General features: G+C 34.0%; 1 protein-coding gene across 1 annotated transcript in view; it reads right to left on the reverse strand.

The window, feature by feature from the left end:
• Window positions 1-25,883, reverse strand: part of LOC148948579 (glycine receptor subunit alpha-4-like) — a 231,573-nt gene that overhangs the window by 50,700 nt on the left and 154,990 nt on the right. Inside the window, exons 5-6 of the mRNA XM_089094970.1 lie at window positions 23,522-23,674; window positions 15,521-15,735 (exon numbers count right to left, since the gene is read on the reverse strand). Coding sequence (XP_088951096.1) covers window positions 15,521-15,735; window positions 23,522-23,674 — 368 coding nt within the window. The remainder of the gene's footprint in view (window positions 1-15,520; window positions 15,736-23,521; window positions 23,675-25,883) is intronic.

Below are 25,883 nucleotides of genomic sequence, written 5' to 3' on the forward strand. Positions count from 1 at the left end.
TCTCGTTTTGAATATGCTTTATGAACTGAGGTTTTTTCAGACTAAAGGAGAATATTTGCAAGAACATCTACCCTAAAATATATTGCGAATACCGAATGAAGAAGCAAATCATTTAATTTTCATCTTCATAAAAAGTTATGAAGATTTTCAAGAGTTTAATTCATTTCGATGGTCAGACTAAACATTTTCAGATTCGCAGCTGGGGCCGGAAGTTAGATTTGACGCTAGAAGCACCAGCCAAGAAAACTTTTAACTAGGGTCCTGAATTCGTTAGTCAATTCTAGCCAAATGCACAAACATTACTCGGGAAGCTCTCCACTGAGTACAAATTTCAATAAAAAGCAAAACCAGCATCACTGGCTTGCTAAAGAAAATTATCTTTAAACTGCTTTGTTTAGTACATTTTCTAAAATCTATTGACATATTCCAAAGCACGGGATAACCTTTTGTAATGACAAGTTATGTCCAGGTTGACAAATGCACTTGACCCCGTATGTCAATGTAGAATGAATACTTAAGTCAAATTGCAGTTGATAGGCCGCTGTGACTAACCGTTCTTTTATTTGAATTAGAAAACTGTCAAAATCTATAAAAACTAGAATGTTTATATAGACTGGAAAGATATAAAGACTGAAGAGTAGATTCTCAATTGTGACATTTCTTATAGTCAATTTATAATTTAATCAAGTTATTTAGAAAATAAAGAAAGTTTTCCAGAAACTTTGACAAGACAACAATCCGAGTGATCTTAAATTAGATTGGCAGTTGCTTATTAATTAGTAGCTAACCTTCAACAAATCATTTACAAATTAAAAAAACTTGAATGGCTAATTTGTATATTTAACCATCAGTTATTGACTTTTATAGGTGCATAATGTATAACCAAGCTATTAACAGAATTCGAGCTTCAAAAAGCTGTTAAAAATAGCCATAGCTTCTTTCAGCATGGAGTTAAAAAATTCCCAGAAAAATATCTGAGTGAATATATTCTCGAATAATATTGAAATTTTAATCGCAATTAGGTAAAAGCTGAAAAAGCTGAGCGTAGCTGTGTGAAGCCACTGCAAAAAGCGACTTGTGATGTACCTTACAGTGCTTATTTGAATCGAATCTGACCTTTTTGATGAATTGTAAGGAACATTCTTCTGAGTAGCATCTTATCCTTCGTATTAGCATGGGAAGAACCTAAATTTAAACCACATGACTTTTTATTAACTAAAATGGGAAATAAAACTACCTTACCAACTAGCTAGTCGGTGCAAAAGCAAAATATTTTCGAAAGAAGTGTACCAAAGGAAGAGAATAGTTATAAAGTTTAAAATGGAACTATGTTCTTAAGCAATCCACAGGACATTTCTAAATGCCAAGTTTTCTTTTCAATAGCCTGAAATTCGACAAAAAGCCTGTTTTCTAAATTAGTTCTATATTTCCCAACCATATTTGAGGAAAACTGCTACTTTTCGGGCCAAACTGCAAATGTTGTGCAACTCCTGATGAATGTCATGATGCTGCAATGTCATTGATATATTTGTCGACGGGTAATCACCAGTCAAAGGTAATAATATGAATTAATTATAATGAATAGGGGTTAACTGGGATCAAGCAGTTTAAAGATGCAACTAGGTTGACTGGCTAATCCTGGTTGAATTACTAGCTACATATAAGGGTCTTGTTTTATTTGAGCAGGGCTAGAAATGTAGGAATAAGAAATGCCAAAAAGTTTACGAGTAAAACAATCTTCAGCGTTATCTCTCAATGAAAAATTATTTTGAAATATATTCAGACTAATGACTGAGTTTATCGAGATCTACTTAGCCAGCTTTTGAAAATGAATAAATTAATTAACATTTCTTCCATGACTTCCTTCTGAAAGTATTAAGTTAAAAGGTATTCGTAACTAACGTAAAAACCTGCATAGGAATACCAAAAGTAGTTGTCAAATAGCTTCTCAAAAACTACTTATTCCTGGTTCTCGAACAGCCTTTGCAACAGTAAAATATGAGGTCTAGATATGGGAGTGGCCATAGGAACATCCTCCCCAAAGATTAATTTCTGGGGAGCAATGCACTCTAACATGATTCACTTATTTATTATGAACTGTTGTCTGGAGGAGAAAGTCCCCTGACAACTTTCCAAGGCTAACAAAAGGCAATGCACACTTACTTGGCATATCATTCCTAACGGGTTGCTATGGTAGATATCCAAGACCAGAAACCAGTATATTAGATATAGTTGTATGACGGGTTGAGTTGACTCACTGAAGATGAACCACATGTTTAGCTGGGTTTTCATAACTGGCTCTTTACGTGATAGGCTATTCAAAGATCTTCAATCTTTTTGCACATGTGTTATGATCGATTGCATGCCTGTTATCACCCTTTTTAAAAGCAGACGACACAATTAAACCATTTGATTCATCATTTTGATTTAATTAGAATTAGAAGGACATAATTGAAGGAATTGACCCCATGACTCTCTATTGCCTGTGACTAAGCCAACCATCAAAACCCAGCCCCTCAAATCTCCACCCTCCCCAAATCCCCCTTCCCCCTCCAATATTCCTAACATAATAAAACTTTTTCATCCCTCCCCAACTTTTTTTCAACCTGTACATCTTATTCAAATTTTTTTTTATGGTTTTAAAATACACTGTTTGTACTTTTAACAAAAATTTTATTATTACTTTTTTTGTGGGGTATGAAATGAAAATGGCATATGTACGTAAGACATAATAATTTTTTCCCTAAAAAAAATTGTTTGTGGTGAAATTTTTTTTCAGGACTTTGAAAAAAAAATGTCTTTCAGGACTTTTTTTCGGAGGGGGTTTTACCCAAAAAATTTGTGGGGGGATTTTACACAAAAAACCTCAAAAAACGCATGCAAAATTTGTTTATGTCCATTTTTGTTACGTTTTTATGAGTCAGAAAAAGATTTGGGGGGGGGGGGGTTCAAACCCCCTACCCCTCTCTGGATACGGCTTTGCTTCCTAACTTTGATTTTTCTAACTTATAAATTTTTCAAGTATGAAATATAATTCCTTTCTTATCAGAAAGCCACCACCCTCCCCCCTCCCAACGTAACAAACGAACCACCCAAAATCAACGGTATAAAAAAAACAACACCTACAAAAGGCTAAGGTGTCTAGCTCAGAAAGCCCCCAAAAACAAACTAAATATCCCAAATCATAAGTTTCAGACAAGTCAAACCACAAAAATCAACATCCCATACGAAATTTCCAGACCTTATCTACGAATGAAAGCCTAAGAAATCTAGCTCAGAAAACTCCAATACCAAACTAAAACATCCCAAATAATAAGTTTCAAACGTTGCACACAGTCAAAATATTAAGAAACCTAGCAGAGAAAGGCCCACAATAGCAAACTAAACATCCAACAAATGTTTAAGACAACAAACACATACAAAATGTTAGACAAGTCAAGTCAAAAAAAAAACAACAACTGAAAATCCAAATCATAAGTTTCAGACGTCACCCACCAAAGAAGGCCTAAGAAACATCGCTCAGAAAACCCCAAAGAGCAAACTAAAACATCCCAAGTCATAAATTTTAAGCTAAGTTGGCCTGCAAACTTAAGCTAAATTAACCTAGCTTAGAAGGGGTGAAAATCTAACTTGGAGAAATGTAACCTAGGTTAAAATAGTGAATGGCTAAATTAGGTGAATCTAACCAAGGTTAATGAACCCCTAATGTCTAACATTCAATTATGTTCACGTGTTTTTTTGAATTTATAAAAACTACAATCGTGTGCTTCAAAAGCTAACTTAAGGATATGTAACTGGATATGCTACGGTGTTTCCTTGTCTATTTCAAAGGGCGTTGATTGAAAAGTTAAGATTTGGAAGGTTTAGGTATGACGTTTGTGTGTGTTTTTGTTTTTTTCGAAGCTAGGTTTCTTTGCCTTGCGTAAGGTGTATTTTGTCTGATACCTAGGATTTCAGATGTTTAGTTGGCTATGAGCTAGGTTTCTTAGTCTTTCGCAGGTGTGAAAACTAGTACAGAAAAACCTGAAATAGCAAAAATAAACTGGTGCGTGTTTCTTGAAATTTATGACTAATAAGGTTTAGTTTGTTTTTGTAGCTTGATTTGTCTGAAATTTGTAATTTGGGATCATAAGTTTTTAATTTAGATTTTTCCGAGCTAAGTTTCCTTTGCAGTTGCATGGGCTTTGGCTGAAACTTATGATTTGGGATTTTTAGTTTGCTATTTCAAGCTTCTCTGTGCCAGGTTTCTTAGCCTTTCGTAAGTGTGTGTTGTCCGACACCTCTCATTTTGAGTGCTTAATTTGCTAAAAGTTAGGTTTCTTTGCCTGTTGTAGGGGTGTGTGTTGTCTGAAACTTATTATTTGGGGTTTATATTTTGATGTTCGGGCTGCTAACAGTTAGGCTTCTTAGCCTTTTGTTGGTGTGTGTTGTCTGAAACTTATGATTAAGGTTGCCTAGTTTGCTTTTTCATGGTTTGACTTGTCTAAAACCAATGATTTGGGGCTTTAGTTTACTAATTTGGACTTCTCTGAGCTAGGTATCCTAGGCTTTCGTATGTGCGTTATCTGAGACTAATGATTTGGCATGTTTAGTTCGCTCCTTCGTGGCTTTCTGTGCTAGGTTTGTTAGCCTTCCGTAGCTGTATTTTGTCTGAACTTATGGTTTGGGGTGTTTAGTCTACTTTTTTGGGACTTTCTCTACTCGGTGTCTTAGCCTTTAGTAGTATTTGTTTTCTGAAATTTATAATTTGGGGTGTTTAGTTTGCTATGACCTAGGTTTATTAAACTTTCGTTTAGGTGTGTGTTTATATCAAATATGTATGGGATAGATAGATAGATAGATAGATAGATAGATCGTGTATTTCAAAAAGCCCAAGAGCCATATACACACAAAAAATATGAAAATAGAAAAATTACAACAGAGCAAATTACAAACACACATTAACATGAATACATAGCGAAAAATACCTTCTGGTAAAATACAAAAAAAAACAACTTTAATTCCATATAATTAATAATAATTAATTGTAAAAACATTTCCTTCTTTTTAATCCCTTCTCTATGTACGCACCAATACGAAATATTGTGGTTGGATTACTACTTTGTAATATGTATGGGATATTTTGTCTGGTGTTTCGTGGTTTGATTTGTCCGAAATTCATGATCTGATTTTTAGTTTGTTTTTTGTGGTTCGAATTGTATGATATTTGTGATTTGGGATATTTAGCTTGCTAATTTGAACTTTTTCCAGCTAGGTTTCTTAGGCATTCGTAGGTGGTTGTTGTATGAAACTTATGATTTGGGGTGTTTAGTTTGCTATTTTGAGCCTTTTTCTGCTGGGTTTCTTATCCCTTTGTAGGTGTGTGTTGTCTGAAACTTTTGATTTTGGGTGTTTAGTTTGCTATTTAGAGCCATTCTATGCTTGGCGTCTTAGCATTTCGTAGATGTGTGTTGTCTGATACCTCTGATTCTGGCTGCTATTTTGACGTGAGCTAGGTTTGGTAGCTTTTCCTAGTTGTTTGTGTTGTCTGAAACTTTTGATTTGGGGTGTTTAATTTGATGTCCAAGTTTTTCTTAGCCAGACTTCTTAGCCTTTCATAGGTGTATGTTGTCTGAGACTTATGACTTGGGATATCTAGTGGTGTTTTTGGTGGTCTTAATTGCCTGAAACTTGGGATCTGTAGGGTCTTTAACTTGCTAATTTGGAATTTTCTGAGCTAGGTTTCTTAGGGCTTCGTATACGCAGTGTCTGAAATTTATTATTTGGCATGTTTAGTTTGCTATTTCAGGGGTTTCGGTGCTAGATTTATTAGCCTTTCATATTTGTATATTGTCTGAAAACTATGATTTCGGTTGTTTAGTTTGTTATTTCTGGGCTTTCTGTGCTAGGTTTCTTAGCCTTTCGCTGTTGCATGTTGTCTGAAAATTATGATCTGTTTTTTTTTTTGGTTTGATGTTAGAGCTTTACACAGTTAGACTACTTAGCCTTATGTTGCTATGCGTTGTTTGAAATTTTTGTTTTGGGATGTCTTTTTTGTTTTTCTTTGTGGTTTGACTTGTTTGAACATATGATTTGGGAATTTTAGCTTGCTAATTTAGACTTTTCTGAGCTAGGAATCTTAGGCCTTCGTGTGTTTGTTGTCTGAAGCTTATGATTTGGGATGTTTAGTTCGCTTTTTGGGGCTTTCTGTGGTAAGTTTCTTAGCCTTTCGTAGGTGTGTATTGTCTGATACTTGAGGTTCCGGCCACTTAGTTTGATTTTTTGGGCTTTTCTCTGCTAGATTGCTTAGCCTTTTGTAGATGTGTGCTGTTCGAATCTTTAGGTTTGGGATATTTAGTTTGACTTTTCGCGGTTCGAATTGTCTGAAATTAATGTCTGGGATCTTTACCTTTCTAACTTTGACTTTTCTGAGCTAGATTTCTTAGACTTTTGTATGTGTGCTGTCTGAAACTTTTGATTTTGGATGTTTAGTTTGCTACTTTGAGATTTATCTGCTAGGAATCTTAGCCCCTCAGAGCTGTGTGCTGTCTCATACATTTGGTTTTGGATGTTGATTTTGATAATTTGGGACTTTTCTGAACTATATTTCTAAGCCTTTTATAGGTGTGTGCTCTCTGAAACTTATTAATTGGGATGTATAGTTTTGTTTTCTGTGGTTTGACTCTTTACCTTGCTAATTTGTGCTTTTCTGAGCTAGGTTTCTTAGCCTTTCGTATATGTGTTGTCTGAAATTTATGATTTAGGATGTTTTATCTTTCTATTTGGGGTTTTCCGAGATAGATTTCTTAGGTTTAATTGATGGGCAATGTTTGAAACTTATGACATGGGATGTCTAGTTTTTTTGTGATGTCTGTGTTTTTTGTTGGGATATTTTAGTTCGCTGTTTCCAGCCTTTCTGTGCTAGATTTCCTAGCATTTCATATGTGTGTGTCGTCTGAAACTTAGTTTGCTACTTTGGGATGTTTAGTTTGCTACTTCGGGCCTTTCTGTGCTAGGTTTCACAGTCTTTGGTATTTGTTTATGTCTAAAACTTATGACTTAGGATTTTTTAGTTTACTATTGCAGGATTTTCTGAGCTAGATTTAATAGGCTTTCAATTGTGGTTGATGTCTGAAGTATAATCATATAAGGTGCGGATGGCGGTATTTCGTGGTTTGATTTGTCTATAACTTAGGTTTTGGGGTATTAAGTTTTCTATTTTGGGGCTTTCTGAGCTAGGCTTCTTAGCCTTTTGTTGGTGCTTGTTCTCTGATACCTCTGATTTCAGGTGATTAGTTTGCTACGTTGGGGGAGGGGATTTCTGAAGAGAAAGTGATTTTATGAAAGTTGCCTTTCTACTAGAAAAAACCCTGTTTGACATATACATACCATTTATATTTCATACCTTCTAGGAAATTCATATCAAAATTTATTATTACGTGTATAGGCTACACGATGTATTTTAAAGAAACGAAAAAAAGGTTGAAAAATTTCTAAGTTCAAAAAAAGGGGGTGGGGAGGTAGAAGGGGAATGATAATATTAGAGGGGGAGGGAGATTCGGGATGAGTTGAGTTTATAGGGGGTCAGTTTGGATGGAGAGGGGCTAGTCACCGGCAATGGAGAGTCAGGAGTTAGTTTTTCCTATTAGGTCCTTCTAATTCCAAGAAAATCAGAATGGTGAATCAAATGGTTTTATTGCGTCATCTGCGTTAAAAAGGGAGTGATGACAGACGTGCAATCGTTCATGATAGGTTTGCAAAAAATAATTGAAGACGGTTGAACAATCTATCATAGGCAGCTTGCTGGCACTGCCTAAGTATAGAACGATGTGGCCACAATGTGTTTTTTTCTTCTATCTTCGACAGGCACTTCGTATCGAAGGACTTGTCGTAGAAACTTCTAAAAGAGCTCATTCGATTTGAAATTGGGGTGGCTAGTGCCATTTTATATAGTTTAAAGTGATTGGAGGGCAACTAGCCCCCCATGCCCATCATTCCCCCAAACATTCCAATCAAAATTTTGAGATACCCATTTTGTTCAGCGTAGTTGACTTCCAGATAGAAAATATCTTTTTGAGGAGGACACTCCCCCACAATCCTCGGGGCAAGGGTTTTAAGCTATGCCCTGAGGGCACAAAAGAACAATGTTGGCACAATTATTTTTTTACTTTACAGCAGGGCAATTGATATCAAAGGGGTTGTCGTAGAGACTTCAAAAGGGGCTCATTCGATTGGAAATTGGGAGTTTCAGGGCCCTTTTTTATAGTCGAAAGTGATTGGAGGGCAACTAGCCCCCCAAACCCATCATTCCCCCAAACACATCCAATAAAAATTTCGAGACAGTCATTTTGTTCAGCGTAGTTGATTTCTAGATAGAAAATGTGTTTTTGAGGAGGATACTCCCCTACAACCCTCAGGGCGAGGGTTTTAAGTTATGCCCTGGGGGCATATAAGGTTTTTATAGAAGGCGTTGTCGTAGAAACTTCAAAACAGGCTCATTCGCCTGGAAATTTGAAGGGCTAGTACCCTTTTTAATAGTCGAAATTGATTGGAGGGTAATTAACCCCCCCCCCCCCCACGTCCATCATTTGCCCAAACACATCCATTCGAAATTTTTAGATAGCCATTTTGTTCAGAGTAGTTGATTTCCAGATAGAAAATATGTTTTTGAGGAGGACACTCCCCCACAATTGTCGGGGCAAGGGTTTAAAGTTATGCCCTGAGGGCATATAAGAACGATGTTGGCACAACGTACTATTTATTATTTTTCCCTTTAGAGCTGGGCACTTCATATGGAAGTGGTCGTCATAGAAACTTCAAAATGGTCTCATTCAATTGGAAATTGAGAGTTCTAGTGCCCTTTTTAATAGTCGAAAGTGATTGGAGGGCAACTACCCACCCCCCACGCCCATCATTCCCCAGAACACATCCAATCAAAATTTTAAGATAGCCTTTTTATTCAGCGTAGTTGATTTCCATATAGAAATATGTTTTTGAGGAGGACATTCCCCCACAACCCTCAGGGCAAGGGTTTTAAGTTATGCCCGGGGGGCATATAAGGTTTTTTATAGAAGGAATTGTCGTAGAAACTTCAAAATAGGCTCATTCGATTGGAAATTCGAAGGTGTAGTACCCTTTTTAATAATCGAAAGTGATTGGGGGGGGGGGCAACAAGCCCCCCCACACCCATCATTCCCCAAAACACATCCAATCAAAATGTTGGGATAGCCATTTTGTTCAGAGTATTTGATTTCCAGATAGAAAATATGTTTTTGAGGAGGAAACTCCCCCACAACCCACAGGGCAAGGGTTTTAAGTTATGCCCTGGGGGCACAAAAGGTTTTTATAGAAGGCGTTGTTGTAGAAACTTCAAAAAAGGATCATTCGATTTGAAAGTCAAAGGGCTGGTGCCCTTTTTATTAGTCGAAAGCGATTGGAGGGCAACTAGTCCCCCCTCGCCCATTATTTCCCCAAACACATCCAATCAAAATTTTGAGATAGCTATTTTGTTCAACCTAGTTGATTACCAGATAGAAAATATTTGTTTTAGGAGGACACTCCCCCACAGCCCTCAGGGCAAGGGTTTTAAGCTATGCCCTGAGGTCATATAAGGTTTTTAAATAAGGCGTTGTCGTAAAAACTTCAAAAAAGCTCATTCGATTGGAAATTCAAAGGACTAGTGCCTTTTTAAATAGTCAAAAGTGATTGGAGGGCAACTAGTCCCACCTCGCCCATCATTTCCCCAAACACATCCAATCAAAATTTTGAGATAGCTATTTTGTTCAACCTAGTTGATTACCCGATATAAAATATATGTTTGAGGAGAACACTCCCCCACAGCCCTCAGGGCAAGGGTTTTAAGCTATGCCCTGAGGTCATATAAGGTTTTTAAAGAAGGCGTTGTCGTAAAAACATCAAAAAAGCTCATTCGATTGGAAATTCAAAGGACTAGTGCCTTTTTAAATAGTCAAAAGTGATTGGGGGGCAACTAGCCCCCCCCCCCACACGCCTATCATTCCCCCAAATACAACCAATAAAAATTTTGAAATAGCCATTTTCTTCAGCGTATTTGATTTCGGCATAGAAAATATGTTTTGAGGAGGACACTTCCCCACAACCCTCAGGGCAAGGGTTTTAAGCTATGCCCTGAGGGCACATAAGAACAATGTTGGCACAATGTACCATATATTATTTTTTTACTTTACAGCATGGCACTTGATATCGAAGCGGTATTCGTAGAGACTTCAAAAGGGGCTCATTCGATTAGAAGTCGGGAGTTCTAGGGCCCTTTTTTATGGTCGAAAGTAATTTGAGGGCAACTAGCCCCCCCCCTCCACGCCCCTCATTCCCCCAATCACATCCAATAAAAATTTCGAGATAGTCTTTTTGTTCAGCGTAGTTGATTTCTAGATAGAAAATGTGTTATTGAGGAGGACACTCCCCCACGACCCTCAGGGCGAAAGTGTTAAGTTATGCCCTGGGGGTATATAAGCTTTGAATTGAAGGCATTGTCGTAGAAACTTCAAAACAGGCTCATTCGATTGGAAATTCGAAGGGTTGATTTCCAGATAGAAGGGTTGATTTCCAGATAGTTCCATATTGGTAGGACTCGCCAATAATTTGTCGAAAGGCTAATTTAACATCAAAACCAAAAAGAAAAAACCCTACAATTTCGAGGACCTATGGATACTTTTGTTTTAACTTCAATTGAACATACTTGTTTCAACCTGATAACTTTATAAAATCTTATAGGGCCTTAGATATTTCAAATGGTAAAGACTATATACAGTGGGTAAAAGAAGCTATTCAAAATAAAAAACATATGTTTGCGAACCTGTTAATAAATAGGGACAGAGGTAGTTTAAATATTGACCCAATTTATGAAAATCATCTAAAGAATGAATCAACAGTCAATAAGGGAATTAAGATTATAAATAATCACCAGGGGACTGTTTTACCTGCTAGACCAAATCGAATTGCTTCAATGATAGCCAATAAAAGGATTATTTCGCAACAGAATAGTTAAAGTAGTTTCCATTTTTTTTTCTGCAGTCGCTCTGGTGTTCTCACTGAAGTAACTCCATATTAGCATCTTTTCCCTACGTGGATCAGTTTGCGCCAATTGTATATTTTTTTTTTTGGTGGTGGTTTTATTGGTTTTTTAGTTTTAACTTGTTTTTTTTATCTTGTTCTTCTTCTGTCTTTCGTGCTGAATACACCTTGTTTGTGATACTGGCGAAATATCTGCGTTTTTTTGCATTTGTCTTTTCTTTTCTCTCAACTGGCCGAAGTCTCGTTTGTTGTTTTTTTCATTGAGATTTTTCTCTTTGTTGGTTTTTGTCATGACTGGCCAGTTCGGCTTAAGATCTTTCATTCGTCAATCCAAAAAGTCAAGAGCATGGGCTATAAAATCTTTTTTTCTCCAAATGATTGCCCGCCTGAAACAACACCACTGCTTTGAAGGGTATTTTTTAGAAATAGATTTAATTATGAATACATTTTTCAGTAAATTCATTTGAATTTTTTTCAGCTCTTTACTGAAAATGTTTAAAACTAAAAGCTCAAAATCTTATTCTATGGCAAAAAATTATTCTTTATCTTTTTAATTTTTATATAGCAATTCTTTTAAAAAAATTCTTTTTAATGTTTTCACTGTTACAACTTTAAGAAATCAAAAATTAATTAAGATTTCAAGGAATAAAAATCAGCATATGTATATTAAGTGACAGTGCACATTATTTTCAGTAAATTCATTTAAATTTTTTTCAGTAAAGTACAAATTATATTCTGTCTTTTAGAAAGCATAGGGTTTAGAACCCCATTCAGATTAAGTCTTGGTTACATTATATCTTGGTTAAGCCTTGGCATCAATTGAAAAAAAAAAATTCAAAATTGAATTTTAAAAAAAAGATTTGGGAGAGGGGAGTAATATTATTCAGGAAGTATTCTTAATGAAATTGGAGAATTTTCCAAGAGAAAACACCTAAACCCATAGAAAATAGCCTATGCAATTAAAGTATTTGTGAAGGATAGATTGTCTTTGGATTCACCAAACTATTGATGTCTAAACTTTTATAGAAGAAAAACGCGCCGAATCTAATGAACTAGTTATCTTTTTTTTTTTTTTGCACCGTAGTAATTTAGACGAAAATTACTGGGAGTTCCCAGTAAAATTACTGGGAATTACAAGGTTGAATCGGAGCTCTCAAGCAGGGATGTAGCTACAACACTTTATTGTGGGGGGCAAGACGGATCTCCATCCGACAGTGGTGGATCCATGGGGGGGCAGGGGGCCACGCGCCCCCCTAGCGTAGTCTAAAGTAGTGTAATTTACTTAAATAACCCACGTTTGCGTTAATTAAACTTGCTTTTAACACAAGTTTATCGGATCAACATATTTTGCGCCCCCTAAATTGTTTTTATAGGATCAACCTATTTTGCGCCCCCCCATAAAAAATCCTGGATCTGCCCCTGTCATCCGAAAAGTCAAGAGCATGGGATATAGAATCATTTTTTTCTCCAAATTATTTCCCGCCTGAAACAACGCCACTGCTTTCAAGGTTATTTTTAGAAATATAATTAATTATGAATAAATTTTTTTGGCCATAGAATAGGATTTTGACCTCTTAGTGTCAAAGGTTTTCAGTAAAGAATTGAAAAAATTCAAATGAATTTACAGAAAAAAATATACATTGTCAGTTTAATGTACATATGCTGATATTTATTCCATAGAATCTTAATTAATTTTGATTTCTTAAGGTTATAAAAATGAATACATTAAAAAAATTTTTGAATAAAGTACAAAATTATATGCTAGCTTTTAGAAAGCATAGGGTTTAGAACCCTACTCAGATTAATTTCCGCTCGTTTTGAGTTTGACATATTTTAATTTCTGTTTGTTTTGGGTTTCATTTTTTTACTGATACTGATTTGTGATAGTCATATGCTTGGTAGATTACTTGATTCTATTTTGTTCATTAAACTGACCATACACATTTTTTCACTAAATTCATTTGAATTTTTTTTCAGTAAAATACAAATTATACTATAGCTTTTAGAATGCATGGGGTTTAGAACCCTATTCATATTAATATCTGCTTGTTTTGAGTTTGACTTATTTGAATTTCGATTTGTTTCGGATTATGTTTTTTTATTGATACTGATTTGTGGTAGTTGTATGCTTGGTACATAATTTGATTCTGTTTTTGTTCATTTTTTGGTTTAATGGAGTTCTTTACTTTTTTTGGATAATTTATTTTGTGGAAATTTTTTTTTTTAATTAATCACATAAATATCCAGTGTTTCATCTTCAAAGAGTTAATTCAACCAGTCGCATAAATATTGCTAATTTACAGGTTTGCGGCCTTGGATGTTTGCCTTAGCAACCCGTTAGCTATGGTATAACAAGTAAGAGTGTATTGCCTCTTGTTGCTATAGGAAAGTTGCCAGGGGACTTCCTCCTACCGAAAAAAATCCAGAATATCAAGTGAAACCTGTAGGTGATGACCTTCACACAGTTAGCTCAACCAGTTGACCCATATATGAGCTATTTTAGAGTGTATTGCTCCCTAAAATATGCCCTTTGGGGAGAATGATCCTTTGGCCACTCATGTATCCAGACGACACATTCTACTTTCAACGTTGACTTTAATTAAGGCTGCCACTGAATGAATAGGATTCAAGAACAATGACAATTTGTCGGAACTCAAACACTTTGTAAAGTAAAAACTGCATTATTTTACTTTAAACAGCCAAAAAAATAAATACCTATATACGAAATTAAATGTAGTAAATATATAGAAAATAACAGATAATGTGGAACTAAAAAAAAAGAAAGACGAAATTGTGATTATCGAAATTAGCTTTTGAACTGCGTAATGTGTAAAAGAAAAAATACATACTTAATGAATATATTTTGAAAATGCAAACTCAATACAAGCTGAAATTAATATGAGTGGGGTTTTGAAACCCTATACTTTCTAAAAGCTAGAATATAATTTGTACTTTACTGAAAAGTTCTTTTAAATTTTTTCATTTTTATAACTTTAAGAAATAAAAAATTAATTAACATGATTTTAAGGAATAAAAATCAGCATATGTATATTAAACTGCCAATGCACATTTTTTTCAGTAAATTCATTGAATTTTTTTTCAGTAGAGTACAAATTATATTCTGGCTTTTAGAAAGCATAGGGGTTTAGAACCCTACTCATATTAATTTCTTGTTGATTTAAGTCTGAATCTGTAGTTTATCTTAATTTATGTTCGTTTTGGGTTTCATTTATTTATTGATACTGATTTGTGGAAGTTGTATGCTTAGTAGATTATATGATTTTATTTTGTTCATTTTTGGTTTAATGGAGTTCTTTACTTTTTTTTACAAACTTATTATGTTGAAAAAGTTTTGCAAATTAATATTCCACAAACGATGATTCCACAAACTTTACAATTTCAATTTGAATATAATTTGTACTTTAGAGAAAATAATTCTTTTTAAGGTTTTCATTTTTATAACTTTAAGAAATCGAAAATTAATTAAAATTTTAAGGGATGAATATCAGCATATGTATATTAAACTGATAATGGACATTTTTTTCAGTAAATTCATTTGAATTTTTTTAGAAAAGTACAAATTATATTTTGGCTTTAAGAAAGCATAGGGGTTTTGAACCCTACTAATATTACTTTCTGCTAGTTTTGAGTTTGACTCTGTTATTTATTTCAATTTTAGTTTTTTTTGGGTTTCATTAAATTATTGATACTGATTTGTGGTAGTCGTATGCTTAGTACCTCCCCCCCCCGTCCCCCTCCAGGCCAGGGTTGCAAGCTATGCCCTGGGGGCATATAAGGTTTTTACAATAAGCGTTGTCGTAAACACTTCAAAAAGGGCTCATTCGATTGTAAATTGAAAGGGCTAGTGCCCTTTTTAATAGTTGAAAGTGATTGGAGGGCAACTAACCCCCCCCCCTCTCTCACGCCCACCATTTCACCAAACACATCCAATTAAAATTTTTACAGCCATTTTTTCAACGTAGTTGAAAGTTCTGGAAATTAAGTCTTTGAGGATGACACCCCCCACAGCCCTCAGGACAAGAGTTTTAAGTTATGCCTTGGGGGCATATAAGGTTCTTATAGAAAATGTTCTTAGAAACTTCTAAAAGGGCTCATTCGATTGAAGTCGCAAGGCTAGTGCCCTTTCGTTCAGTCAAATTGAATTGCAGGCAACTTCAAGCTTTTCCTCGCACGCCCACGATTTCTTACGCATCCTAATCAATACGGTCTAAGATAGCCAGCCATGAGCTCTCTATGTATGAAGGTAGCCGCTCCAAAATTGTACCAGGGTAAACAACTTTGTTAAGAATCGTATATATCACAGGGGACAACGGTGCCTTGTAATGAACGATCCCTTATTGAAAAGTTTGAAAGGAATTAACAAGTCTGCACTTTTGTGATTTATTCAATGTTTTTTAAGTTCGAAGTGTAGAGCCCTTACACTGAACAAATCAAAACTTGGTGGAATGGAAAGAGAAATATTTCTTACCTGGATTAGAGTATTTTCTCCAGGGCGATAAACGGAGTTTTCTTTCGGCCTTTTTCTCCCAACATAATTAACTGCAATAAACTCAAGAAGTGATGCATATATGAAACACATGCATACGCCATCCCATACGTTCATTGCTGTCAAATTCGAAACAACTGGCAAGGTGGAACGAAATCCATTTGATGTTGTGAAAAAATTCAACATTGTAGTTACACCTGTACAGATGAGATAATTTACATATATATATATATATATATATATATATATATATATATATATATATATATATATATATATATATATATATATATATATATATATATATATATATATACATATATATATATATATATATATATATATATATATATATATATATATATATATATATATATATATATATATATATATATATATATATATATATATATATATATATATATATATATATATATATATATATATATATATATATATATATATATATATATATATATATACATATAATGTTTAGGGTAATTACTTGGCAAGAAAAAAGAGGAGAGAGAAGAGACTGTCATCCTAATCCAGTAATTGAGATAAATGTGCACTTGAACGAGGTTTTAACCTTACTTATCTATCCAATTACCTAGGACCAAACAGTATAACTGAACCATTAACCAAATCGAAATATACAAATCTAGCAAAGTCGTCATCAATAAATGTAAGTTGTTGTAAATTTACAAGCAATATATATATATATATATATATATATATATATATATATATATATATATATATATATATATATATATATATATACATAAATATATATATATATATATATATATATATATATATATATATATATATATATATATATATATATATATATATATATATATATATATATATATATATATATATATATATATATATATATATATATATATATATATATATATATATATATATATATATATATATATATATATATATATATATATATATATATATATATATATATATATATATATATATATATATATATATATATATATATATATATATATATATATATATATATATATATATATATATATATATATATATATATATTATATATATATATATATATATATATATATATATATATATATATATATATATATATATATATATATATATATATATATATAATTATGTATATTGATAAAATTGAAAAAAAAACGTATTAATATAATTGGTCTACTAGAGATTTGTTGAGAAGTATGTATAACCAAATTATTCAACTCAACCAAAAAAATTTGTAACAAAAATCTTCAAAATTTTTATCTTTTTCATTCAAATACTAAAATCAATATAAAAACTTGTTAATTTAAAATACAAGATATATTACATTTCAACTAAACTAATTTTTTCGGAAAATATGTATTGCAGCTGTTTAAGTCGTTTGATCCTTGTACTGGGTGTTCAATTTTTTTTCTCAATTGAAATATCAATTTATATAATTTTTATTTTTTCAAGGCGAACAACACTTATTGGCAAACAAGGATTGTTCAAGAAAAAAGTCATAACGAATTCATTAAATGAAAGAAAAGCCTAAAGTTTTGACTATTACATAATTTTACAAATTCAGACGTAGCTGGGGTGGAGAAACACCAGGTCTACCCCTTCCCACGCTCTTGTGAGTTTGTAAGTGAAATAATGCAATTAAACACTTTTAAGAAAATTTTTGTTTTGGTTTTGTGCGTACTCTGGCATTTAATTTTATGTAATTTTCTTAATAAAAGTCATTTTAATCAACATATAACATTCCAGGGCATAAAGAATCTGTTTTCTTATTAGCTTCTTTACTACAACCCCTCTGACAATTCCTCTCCCCCAACCCCTCTCCCTTTCAAAGCCTGGGAGCAAGTATTTTAAGTTGTGTCACGGGGCATATAAAATTTGGAGGGTACTCATTTGATTGTAAATTGGAAGTTTATATGCCCTTTTTAAGAGTCCAAGTGACTGGAGGGCAACTTGCCCTCCATGCCCTCTTTTCTCTAAATGCCAGTAGTTTCCCCGTAGGCACTTCAAATGCATTCCTAGGAAATTAACGTAGAATTTTAAAACCATTCCTATCTCTATGAAATCACAACAAAGCGAAAAAAGTTTTAAGAGCGTGCAAAAGATCTGGTCGCTCATTAGTCTCGATCCATCCCGGAAACGAAAAGGATCAAAAAAGGGAATACGAAATCGAAAATAGGATCTATTTTACTACAAAATAGCTTATTTAACACATAAAGAATCTCATCCTTCAGCTAACCGAATCTCTTAATTTTTTCAACGCAGAAAATATAGATTTCAGTGTAAAAAATTGATACTATGAACAATTTTATCCGCAAAAACCGCTGTCTGAAAGTGTCCGTTTTCAAATTTATTCCAGTGAAGATCATTTCACGGATTTGGCTTCCACATTTATAGATTTACATGCCATTGTTAAAAAAATCTAACAATGATGAACCAAGTGCAGCATAGGGGTTATCCAATGAAAATCGTGTACTAAACAATTTGTTTAGACAAATAAGTGTCTACATAAGCGGAACATTGGTGAGCCCGAGCAATAGTCTTTCCAATTATGCAAGCTATATACAATTCATTTTGATGACTCCAATGTTGTATAAGCTCTTGAGACGTATGGGTATTGAATATGAATTAAAAACCGACACTGACACTACCATTTAGTCGGTAAACTAAATCATGAGATATTTAATGGTTGCCTGTCAATGTTAAGATTGATGTAAAGCTACAACTCGCACGGTCCAATTTTATTTTGCGAAAAGTACTTGGCACTGCACCCGTTGTAACAGTTTCTCTCACGTCAGCAATACTTTATGTACGGAAACAGCAAGTTATGAGTTCTGTTGCCTTGGCAATTGAAACATTAAGAGCCTCTGGGAATAATGTCAAATTGCTCGTTGCTCATACAATCACGAATAAAAGCCACCTTGCTAGGGTTACGCGTACCTGTACTGATTCATCATTTATCAATGGTGGAACTCCTTCAAAACTTGCTTTGACCTTTGTAAAAAGCACTAGTGCCATTGGATCATGGTCAAATTCCCCGCATAAATTTGAACTGTTTGGACTTTCATCGCCTGTACGTAAAGTGAATGGAGTTCCACTCTAAAATTCACCCTTTGATAAATCCTACGGGACCCTATATGAATTGACAGTGCAATCTTTAGATCAAGATTCACAATTACTTAAAAGTGGTATAATTGAAGAAACGTTTGCGAAAATACATGGTATCATTGTATTGGATTGGTCCGGTACTCAAGATATGAGTATTATAAGAACGGCGAGTGTACGTTTAGAGTGTACCTTTGCAGATCCATTGGAGGAAAGAATTGTATTAATCTCACTCAATCAATTTGAGACGTACTGGAAAGTTACTCCTGACGGCAGAGTTCTTTTAGACTTGGCGCCATGAGCCCGAATAAAATAATCAACGTATTTAATCTGGATCCATACATGTCCAGATATAAATCCTATTGCATACATTCGCATCTCCTCGAGCATATTCAACACGTTAACAATACCATTACCAATGTTAATAGCAGTCCATTGAGCATAAAGACGAGGCATTGGCTATGCATCTTTCAAACAAGAAAAAATTGGAATTGTTTCATCCTCTTGGCCTACCGTATACATTTTACACACCTCACTTTAAGAATTTTCTTGAGCAAAGAAAAAAAAATCCATTATTAAAAATCGGGATCGAGTACAAGTCTTATCAACTAAAAGTTGTGGTTTAAATGCATTATTATATTTTATTTTTCGATGTAGGGGGCATACTTACAGTCAATTCCTCAAGATTTATGGTGACGATCCTGAATTAAAGGACTTTCTAGTTGAAAATACTCCTTCCTACCTATACAATATAAATTTCGGTATCCTAAAAGTGAAGCGTTTCCTTTTCTACGTATAGCTATTCATCAGAAACGATAAGTGGCAGCAGCTCGTCGGGATTTATATTATGCTCATCTTGGCATGCAAAGTCGGGGTCACGTTTTCTAAAATAAATTGTAACTTCATTTTTATTAAATCTCTTTGTAAAGTCAATAATACCCTTCTAATTCATATTATAAAATTCACGTGTTTCAACTTGCTTATTTTAAGCAATGTCACATAAAAAAATCTCATATGATGAATCACTTTCTGTAACAGCCATATGAAAGTCTTTAGGTACATAATCATAGTAGCCAGTATCTTCACAGCGATGTCGTAAAAAACAGACTCTTTTTTATTCCTTCAATTGAAACGTAGACTAGGTTTTTCTTCCCAAAATAATTTAAAGCCGTGACGATACCAGTCTCTTAAAAATATCACGTTTAGGGTTTTTTGCAATAATGCCAGGGTAAGCGTTTTCCCATTGATCACATTTATCATAGTGACAAATTGGAGCATATGAAACCTCTTGTATAAGGGTCACAGATCTCTTCAAGACAAGAATTACAGTTCTGAATTTGTACAGTATATCCACCATGCAATTGACATAGATTGACTACACTTATAATCTACAGTTTTCATTATAGTCATTAGCAAAATTACAATTTTCACAGGATGACCAGCACCCAAAGTATAGGCTACAAGAAAAATGGACATGTGTATAACCTTTTCCGATGTTGACTGTCTCACTTCCAAAAAGAAACAGACTCACGATAAATAAAATGTCTTCTAGAAGAAGTGACATGTCACAAAACATGTTTAGACATAATTTCTTAAAAAATGGCAGTGTAAGTAGTGGATAAAAACAAAACCACAATGTCATCTTGTCTTAATTAATATACACATAGATTGAGTAAAAGCAGCTGGGCCACGACGACAAGGTTTCATGGTCCAAAGATGGAGAATTAATTCCAATTATATCGATAAGCATTTCTCGGGCAGCTTTCTTTGAAGAGATAGTTCTAGAAAATCCTCTTGTAAAATTAACCACTTTTCCAGTTTTACTAGATTACGTAAGATTTTCTGGCTCTCAAATCCATCTATTTTAACACTCACTACCAAACAATAAATCTCGCTAGTAATAAACCATTTTGTATAGATTATTCTCTTCAATATATTTCACTAATGCATTTAATCCGTCTTGCAGTCCCTGTATATCCACTATATGTACTTTAGCCACAAAGCATAATTGTTCTTCCGACTTGAACTTGCTTAATGATATAACATATCCTGCATACATCTTGTCCCATTCTAGGGTCAGTTGGCAACACCTTGTAATTTTCACTGCTATTTTAGGTACTCTAGGTTCCATTTCTCTAACACTTTCAATATCCAATAATGTATAAGCATCCATTACAATATCTATGATGTTGACACGCTGAAATCTTTTTTAATACTGAAACAAGATTACGTCATAACATCTAGAAACAGGGACCGCGTTGCACAGGTGCCAGAGGCTCCACTTATTGCTACTTGTGTATTATACCGAACACACTCCGATGAATCTTATAAAAAAATACTGAAAAAGATAGAGACCCGGGAATCTTCCAGGGAATGTTGTTGGAATCTTGCCAGGGGTTTCGTCAGAATCTTGCCAGGGCATGTTGTCGGAATCCTATGGGAAAATGGATAGGGATGCATTTAAAATCCTATGTTAATTTCCTAGGGATGAATTTGAAGTGCCTACGGGGATACTACTAATACCTCTTATCGACATTTTGTGATAGTTGTTTGTTCAAAATGGTCTAAAGATCATACAAAAAGTCTCCGTAGTTGAAGCACATCCCCAGAGCCTAGGGACAAGGTTTACAAGTTATTATCCAGGGGATGCATGGTTTTTATGGAAGGGGTGCTCGTATAAATTATGGAGAAGGCTCGTTTGATTGGAATTAAAAACTCTTGTTCGTTTTTAAGAGTCAAAGGGATCGGAGGGCAACCAGACCCTCCCTTTACAACCTTTTCCCCAAATTGGATCCGATAGAAAATTTGAGATTGCCATTTTTTTTTATAAACAGTCCAAAGCTAAAATAACTGTTCCTTTGGGGTTGAATGCCCTCCAGAGCCCCGAGACAAGGGTTATAAGTTATGCTAGTTGTCTATTGTTAACATACGAGGTTCATGGAAGGGGTGTTGTACAAATTTTCGGGAAGGCTCACTTAATTGGAGTACTAATGATGCAACAAATACAAGCAGCACGCCCAAGCACTGCGCCCCCTAAGCACATCAATATTGCAACAGCCTTATCCTTTTTTGCACCTATAGACATGATACATCCGGGTTAAAAAAAAACAGTTTACATTAACATAGATCCAAGCACTGCACCCTGTATCTGTACTGATTATTCTATAGGATAAGTAGTTTGGTAGATTTCATCTCTTTTTGCCCCTCCCCCCGAATTTATACCCCCTACCTAGATCCCCCCCAATAACTTCCTAGTCCCCTCCAACTTTTTGCCCTCCCCCCCCGTCAAGTTTCTTCCTCCTCTAACATTCCCCCCCCCCCCCCCCAAATCTTTGCCCCTCCTCCCTCCAACTTCTTTTTGTGAACCTCAGAATCTTTTCTAATTTTTTCAAGTCTTTAAATGACAATGCATATACTTAACAAAAAAGTCGGTTAATATGTTTTGGAATATGAAATAATGGTGGAACAGTGTCTAGTATTATAAAAATCTTGTCAAGCATTTCAATAGTACATTGATCCTCAGGAGTGTCTTACGAAATTAACGGGTAGTGAAATCGTTTGCAGTATATACTGATTTGTTTTGATTCCTGATTAAACTGATTACTGATTTACGGGGCAACTTTGATTTACGAGGGAAGGGATGTAAGTTATGTAAGGTGCTTATTGTTACTTTGTCACTTTGATACTTTCTTTACTTTGAATTTGTTACTTTGGTATTGTTACTTTGATTTTGGAAAAAAAATTGATATTGAGGATTGTTGAAAAACTTGAAACTTGAAAAACTGATTTGTTAGTAATAAAAACTAACAGATATTAATTAAAAACACTTTCACAAAAATAGGTCTTTGAAAGAAAAGTAAAGCCCATATCCAACTTAAGATCAGCGGAAATAAAAACCTATATTAATTTAAACTCAAAATGATCAGAAATTACTATTAAAAACAGACGAAATCAAATAAACAATCATAGCAAACAAACATGGAACAGGTACTAATTATATGAATAAATAAATCTTAAAACGAGTAAAACTTAAATTTAATATGTAAATCAAGCTGAAAACGAACAAAATCATTTTAAACAAGAGTTTGGCTGCTGCCCCCTTCCCTAACTGTAAAAGTATAAAGCCTACTGCGTCGTTGGCTTTAAACTAGCGGGGTAATGTATTGGTTGAATCATTTTATTCTTAAATAGTTAAAAAGTCAATTTCCAGTCAAGAAGTTTGCATAACAATAGGACAAGACAATTTTAGTCAACCAAAATAGATTGGTCACTTTTATTTGACCAGTTCTAAGTCACAGCTTTGAAACATTTATTGAAGTGATCAAATAGGGAAATTTGTTCTAAATGATCTTATTGCCTTCCTAAAACGGGAAACTGCTTTTGTTGAGCATTCCATCGAACCGTGAAACATTTTGCTGGAATTGCTACAGCTTTCACAATAGGCAAAACATAAGTTCTGTAATATTTTTTCGTTGTTTGTGAATTTAATAAAATTTTGTTAAATATAAATCTAAATGGTAAAAACCTAGCTTCTAAGTCTCATTTTCTATTCTATTTCCGATTGTAGTACTTCTGATCATGTTTCAAGTTTTCAGGAAAACACACTGAATAAAGGAACTTGAAATAAAAAATACCGCATGCACTAATTATCTGCACGTAGAGCTTATGTTAATACCATATCCTAAATATCATTTACCACAAATTCTTTTATTTTGTCCGGAATCTAAGGCCGTTCAAATTGTTCGACAATAGGTTAAATGCCGCTTCGCTCTTCAAAAAATAGACAAGTAAGTTAATAAGCGTTCATAGACATTGTGGAAACATAGAACAATTAGCTGAACTCACCAATCATTGTCCGGGCTCGTGTTTCATTCCACTCTAACCAGAATGAAATAAAGGACGAAGTGACCACAAAAATCCCCGGGACGAAAACGGCAGTGAAATAGTGCTTCTTGTCGCGTGTGAACACAAGCTCTACCCGCAGACAACTCATACCACCTATGAAGAGAAATCTATATAGAACATCTTACCTATAAGGACCCTGGCCGGTACAGCATTCCACTCCAACCAGAAGGTTATAAACGACGAAGTTACAAGTATGATACCCGGAATGAACACAGTTGTGAAGTAGAAGGCTTTATCGCGTGTGAATATCATTTCCACACGTAAGCAACTGATATTCCCTAGAAGGTAAAAGTTACCTGTCAGATTTTTTTTCTACCCCCTTTCCCGCATTGTACACTTTTTTCTAAATGACCTTCCGCATAAACTAAAATCTCGAATAATGAAAGTAGAAACAACCAAATTTATTTTAATTTTTAACGAGTTGTGAATAAAGGGAAGCAGCATTAACACTAACATTTCATTTCCTACTCTCAAAAATCCTGAATATTTTAAACAACGATTTAAGATTACAAATTGAACTTTCAGCCATGAGAAATTGCAAGAGGACAAAACTATCATTTTTTGAAAAAATTCCTTGTGAGGGGCACCAAGGGTGGAAAAAGTTTTGTTTTACCTCGGAGGGGTCAAATTGTTCTGTGTGAAATCATGAACCTTATCCTTTTTCTAGGTTTCTGAGTTCGAAAGGAATCAAGAGTGGGGAGTGGGATGCAATTTTCCAGTAACCCCCTATATCAGCATTCATGGCCGAAATAGAATTTTTCACTTCTTTGAAGTCTTTTACGCTTTGTTTCTTTTAATGTTTGAGGGTACTGAATTATAAAATAGGGGAAAGTTCATAAGAAAAACGTAGTGAACACATCTTTTATAAGAATATTTGTCCATATATTTTATATTGTGAGTAAATTGCTTCCAATTTATTCAATAATAAGTCAAAATTTACTGTCATAAACAAATCATATAAATTGGTGCTTCCTCTTGTTCATCATTTTACAAGTTATGCTTTTTGACGAGCCAAGAAACAAACATTCACTAGCACTACTTCTCCCTGATTCCATGGTTTCGTTAGGCACTCTTGTAAAGTATTTCTAAGCTATAGTTTATTGTTACGCTATATTGTTAACCTTAACAGTAAAGACAAAATTATTTTAACAATACCAACTATTTGACTGCTAGATGGGAATGTCTAAGAGGAGGCGGTCTCCGAATCACAATATATAAGATAATGAATGTTATATTATCCTTGAGGCGTGAATGAAGGGGGAGAGAGTAGAGGGGCCTCTATCCTTCCCAGATTTTCATCCTTCCCAGACTTAAAAAATTCTTATAAGACAATGAAACGCAGAATAACACTGTCCGAAGTATTAAATTACAAATATCCTGTAGCTGTAGAGACTGTGTAGAGATTTGTAGAGACTGTGTTATTTGTAGAGGCTTTTATAACAATTTTTACATATCCTGAGAAATAAAATGCGCTGGATTTCAGGTTTTGAAACAGAAAGATAGATGACGACAACCAAGTCAAATGGAAACTCCAAATAAATCTCTACTCTCCTAAAAATAAAGGTATTGATTTATTTAAACTAACAAGATATAGCCCAAGAATGGAATAATCAATTTGAGTAAATATAATAAATTACACTTAATAGCAGAACATGCATTATGTTTCTGATAATTTATACTAATATAGCCTTTAAAATATATCAAACGTTGAATAATAGCATGAGAAAGTTCTGATCTACTAAAATGTAGGCTAACAGCATATAGTCTATGAAAATAATTTTTTGTTAGATCTGTCCTGTAGGTGGTTCAAAATATCCAGAAGTTTTCTATGACAGCGCAAATTTGGGTGCCAAATACTGTAAATTACAAACAGTTGTAAGATATACCCTATGATTTCACGAATGTCCTCAAATAAAGCATCTAAATTATCTCGAATCCCAGAAATAGCCTGCAGCAGCGTCGACCCTCTAAAATGTATTCTATAATTTGTGTCGAGCAGGGAAATATTGGCTAAGAAAATAATAATCCCGTCGGATAAACATTGTAAATTACAATTTTTCAGAATAAATTCCGTTGTTGTGTTAATCAACAATAATATCTAACTTAAAAGTCAACGTAGCACTAAAAATAGCGTTAGAAAGGTCTCATCTTCTTGAACATCGTCTTTAATTGGAACAAATAACAACAAATATCCTAAGTAACAGTAGTTAAAGAAGATATATAGTGTAAAACCGTAAATATGCCAAAGCTATTCTATGCTAGTACTAGTTCACTCCACTGGAATTGGAATGTCCTACAGACA

Source organism: Artemia sp. Qi Xiang Cuo, chromosome 9 (assembly GCF_049724085.1).
Source record: "Artemia sp. Qi Xiang Cuo chromosome 9, ASM4972408v1, whole genome shotgun sequence".
In the NCBI taxonomy this organism is placed as follows: domain Eukaryota; kingdom Metazoa; phylum Arthropoda; class Branchiopoda; order Anostraca; family Artemiidae; genus Artemia; species Artemia sp. Qi Xiang Cuo.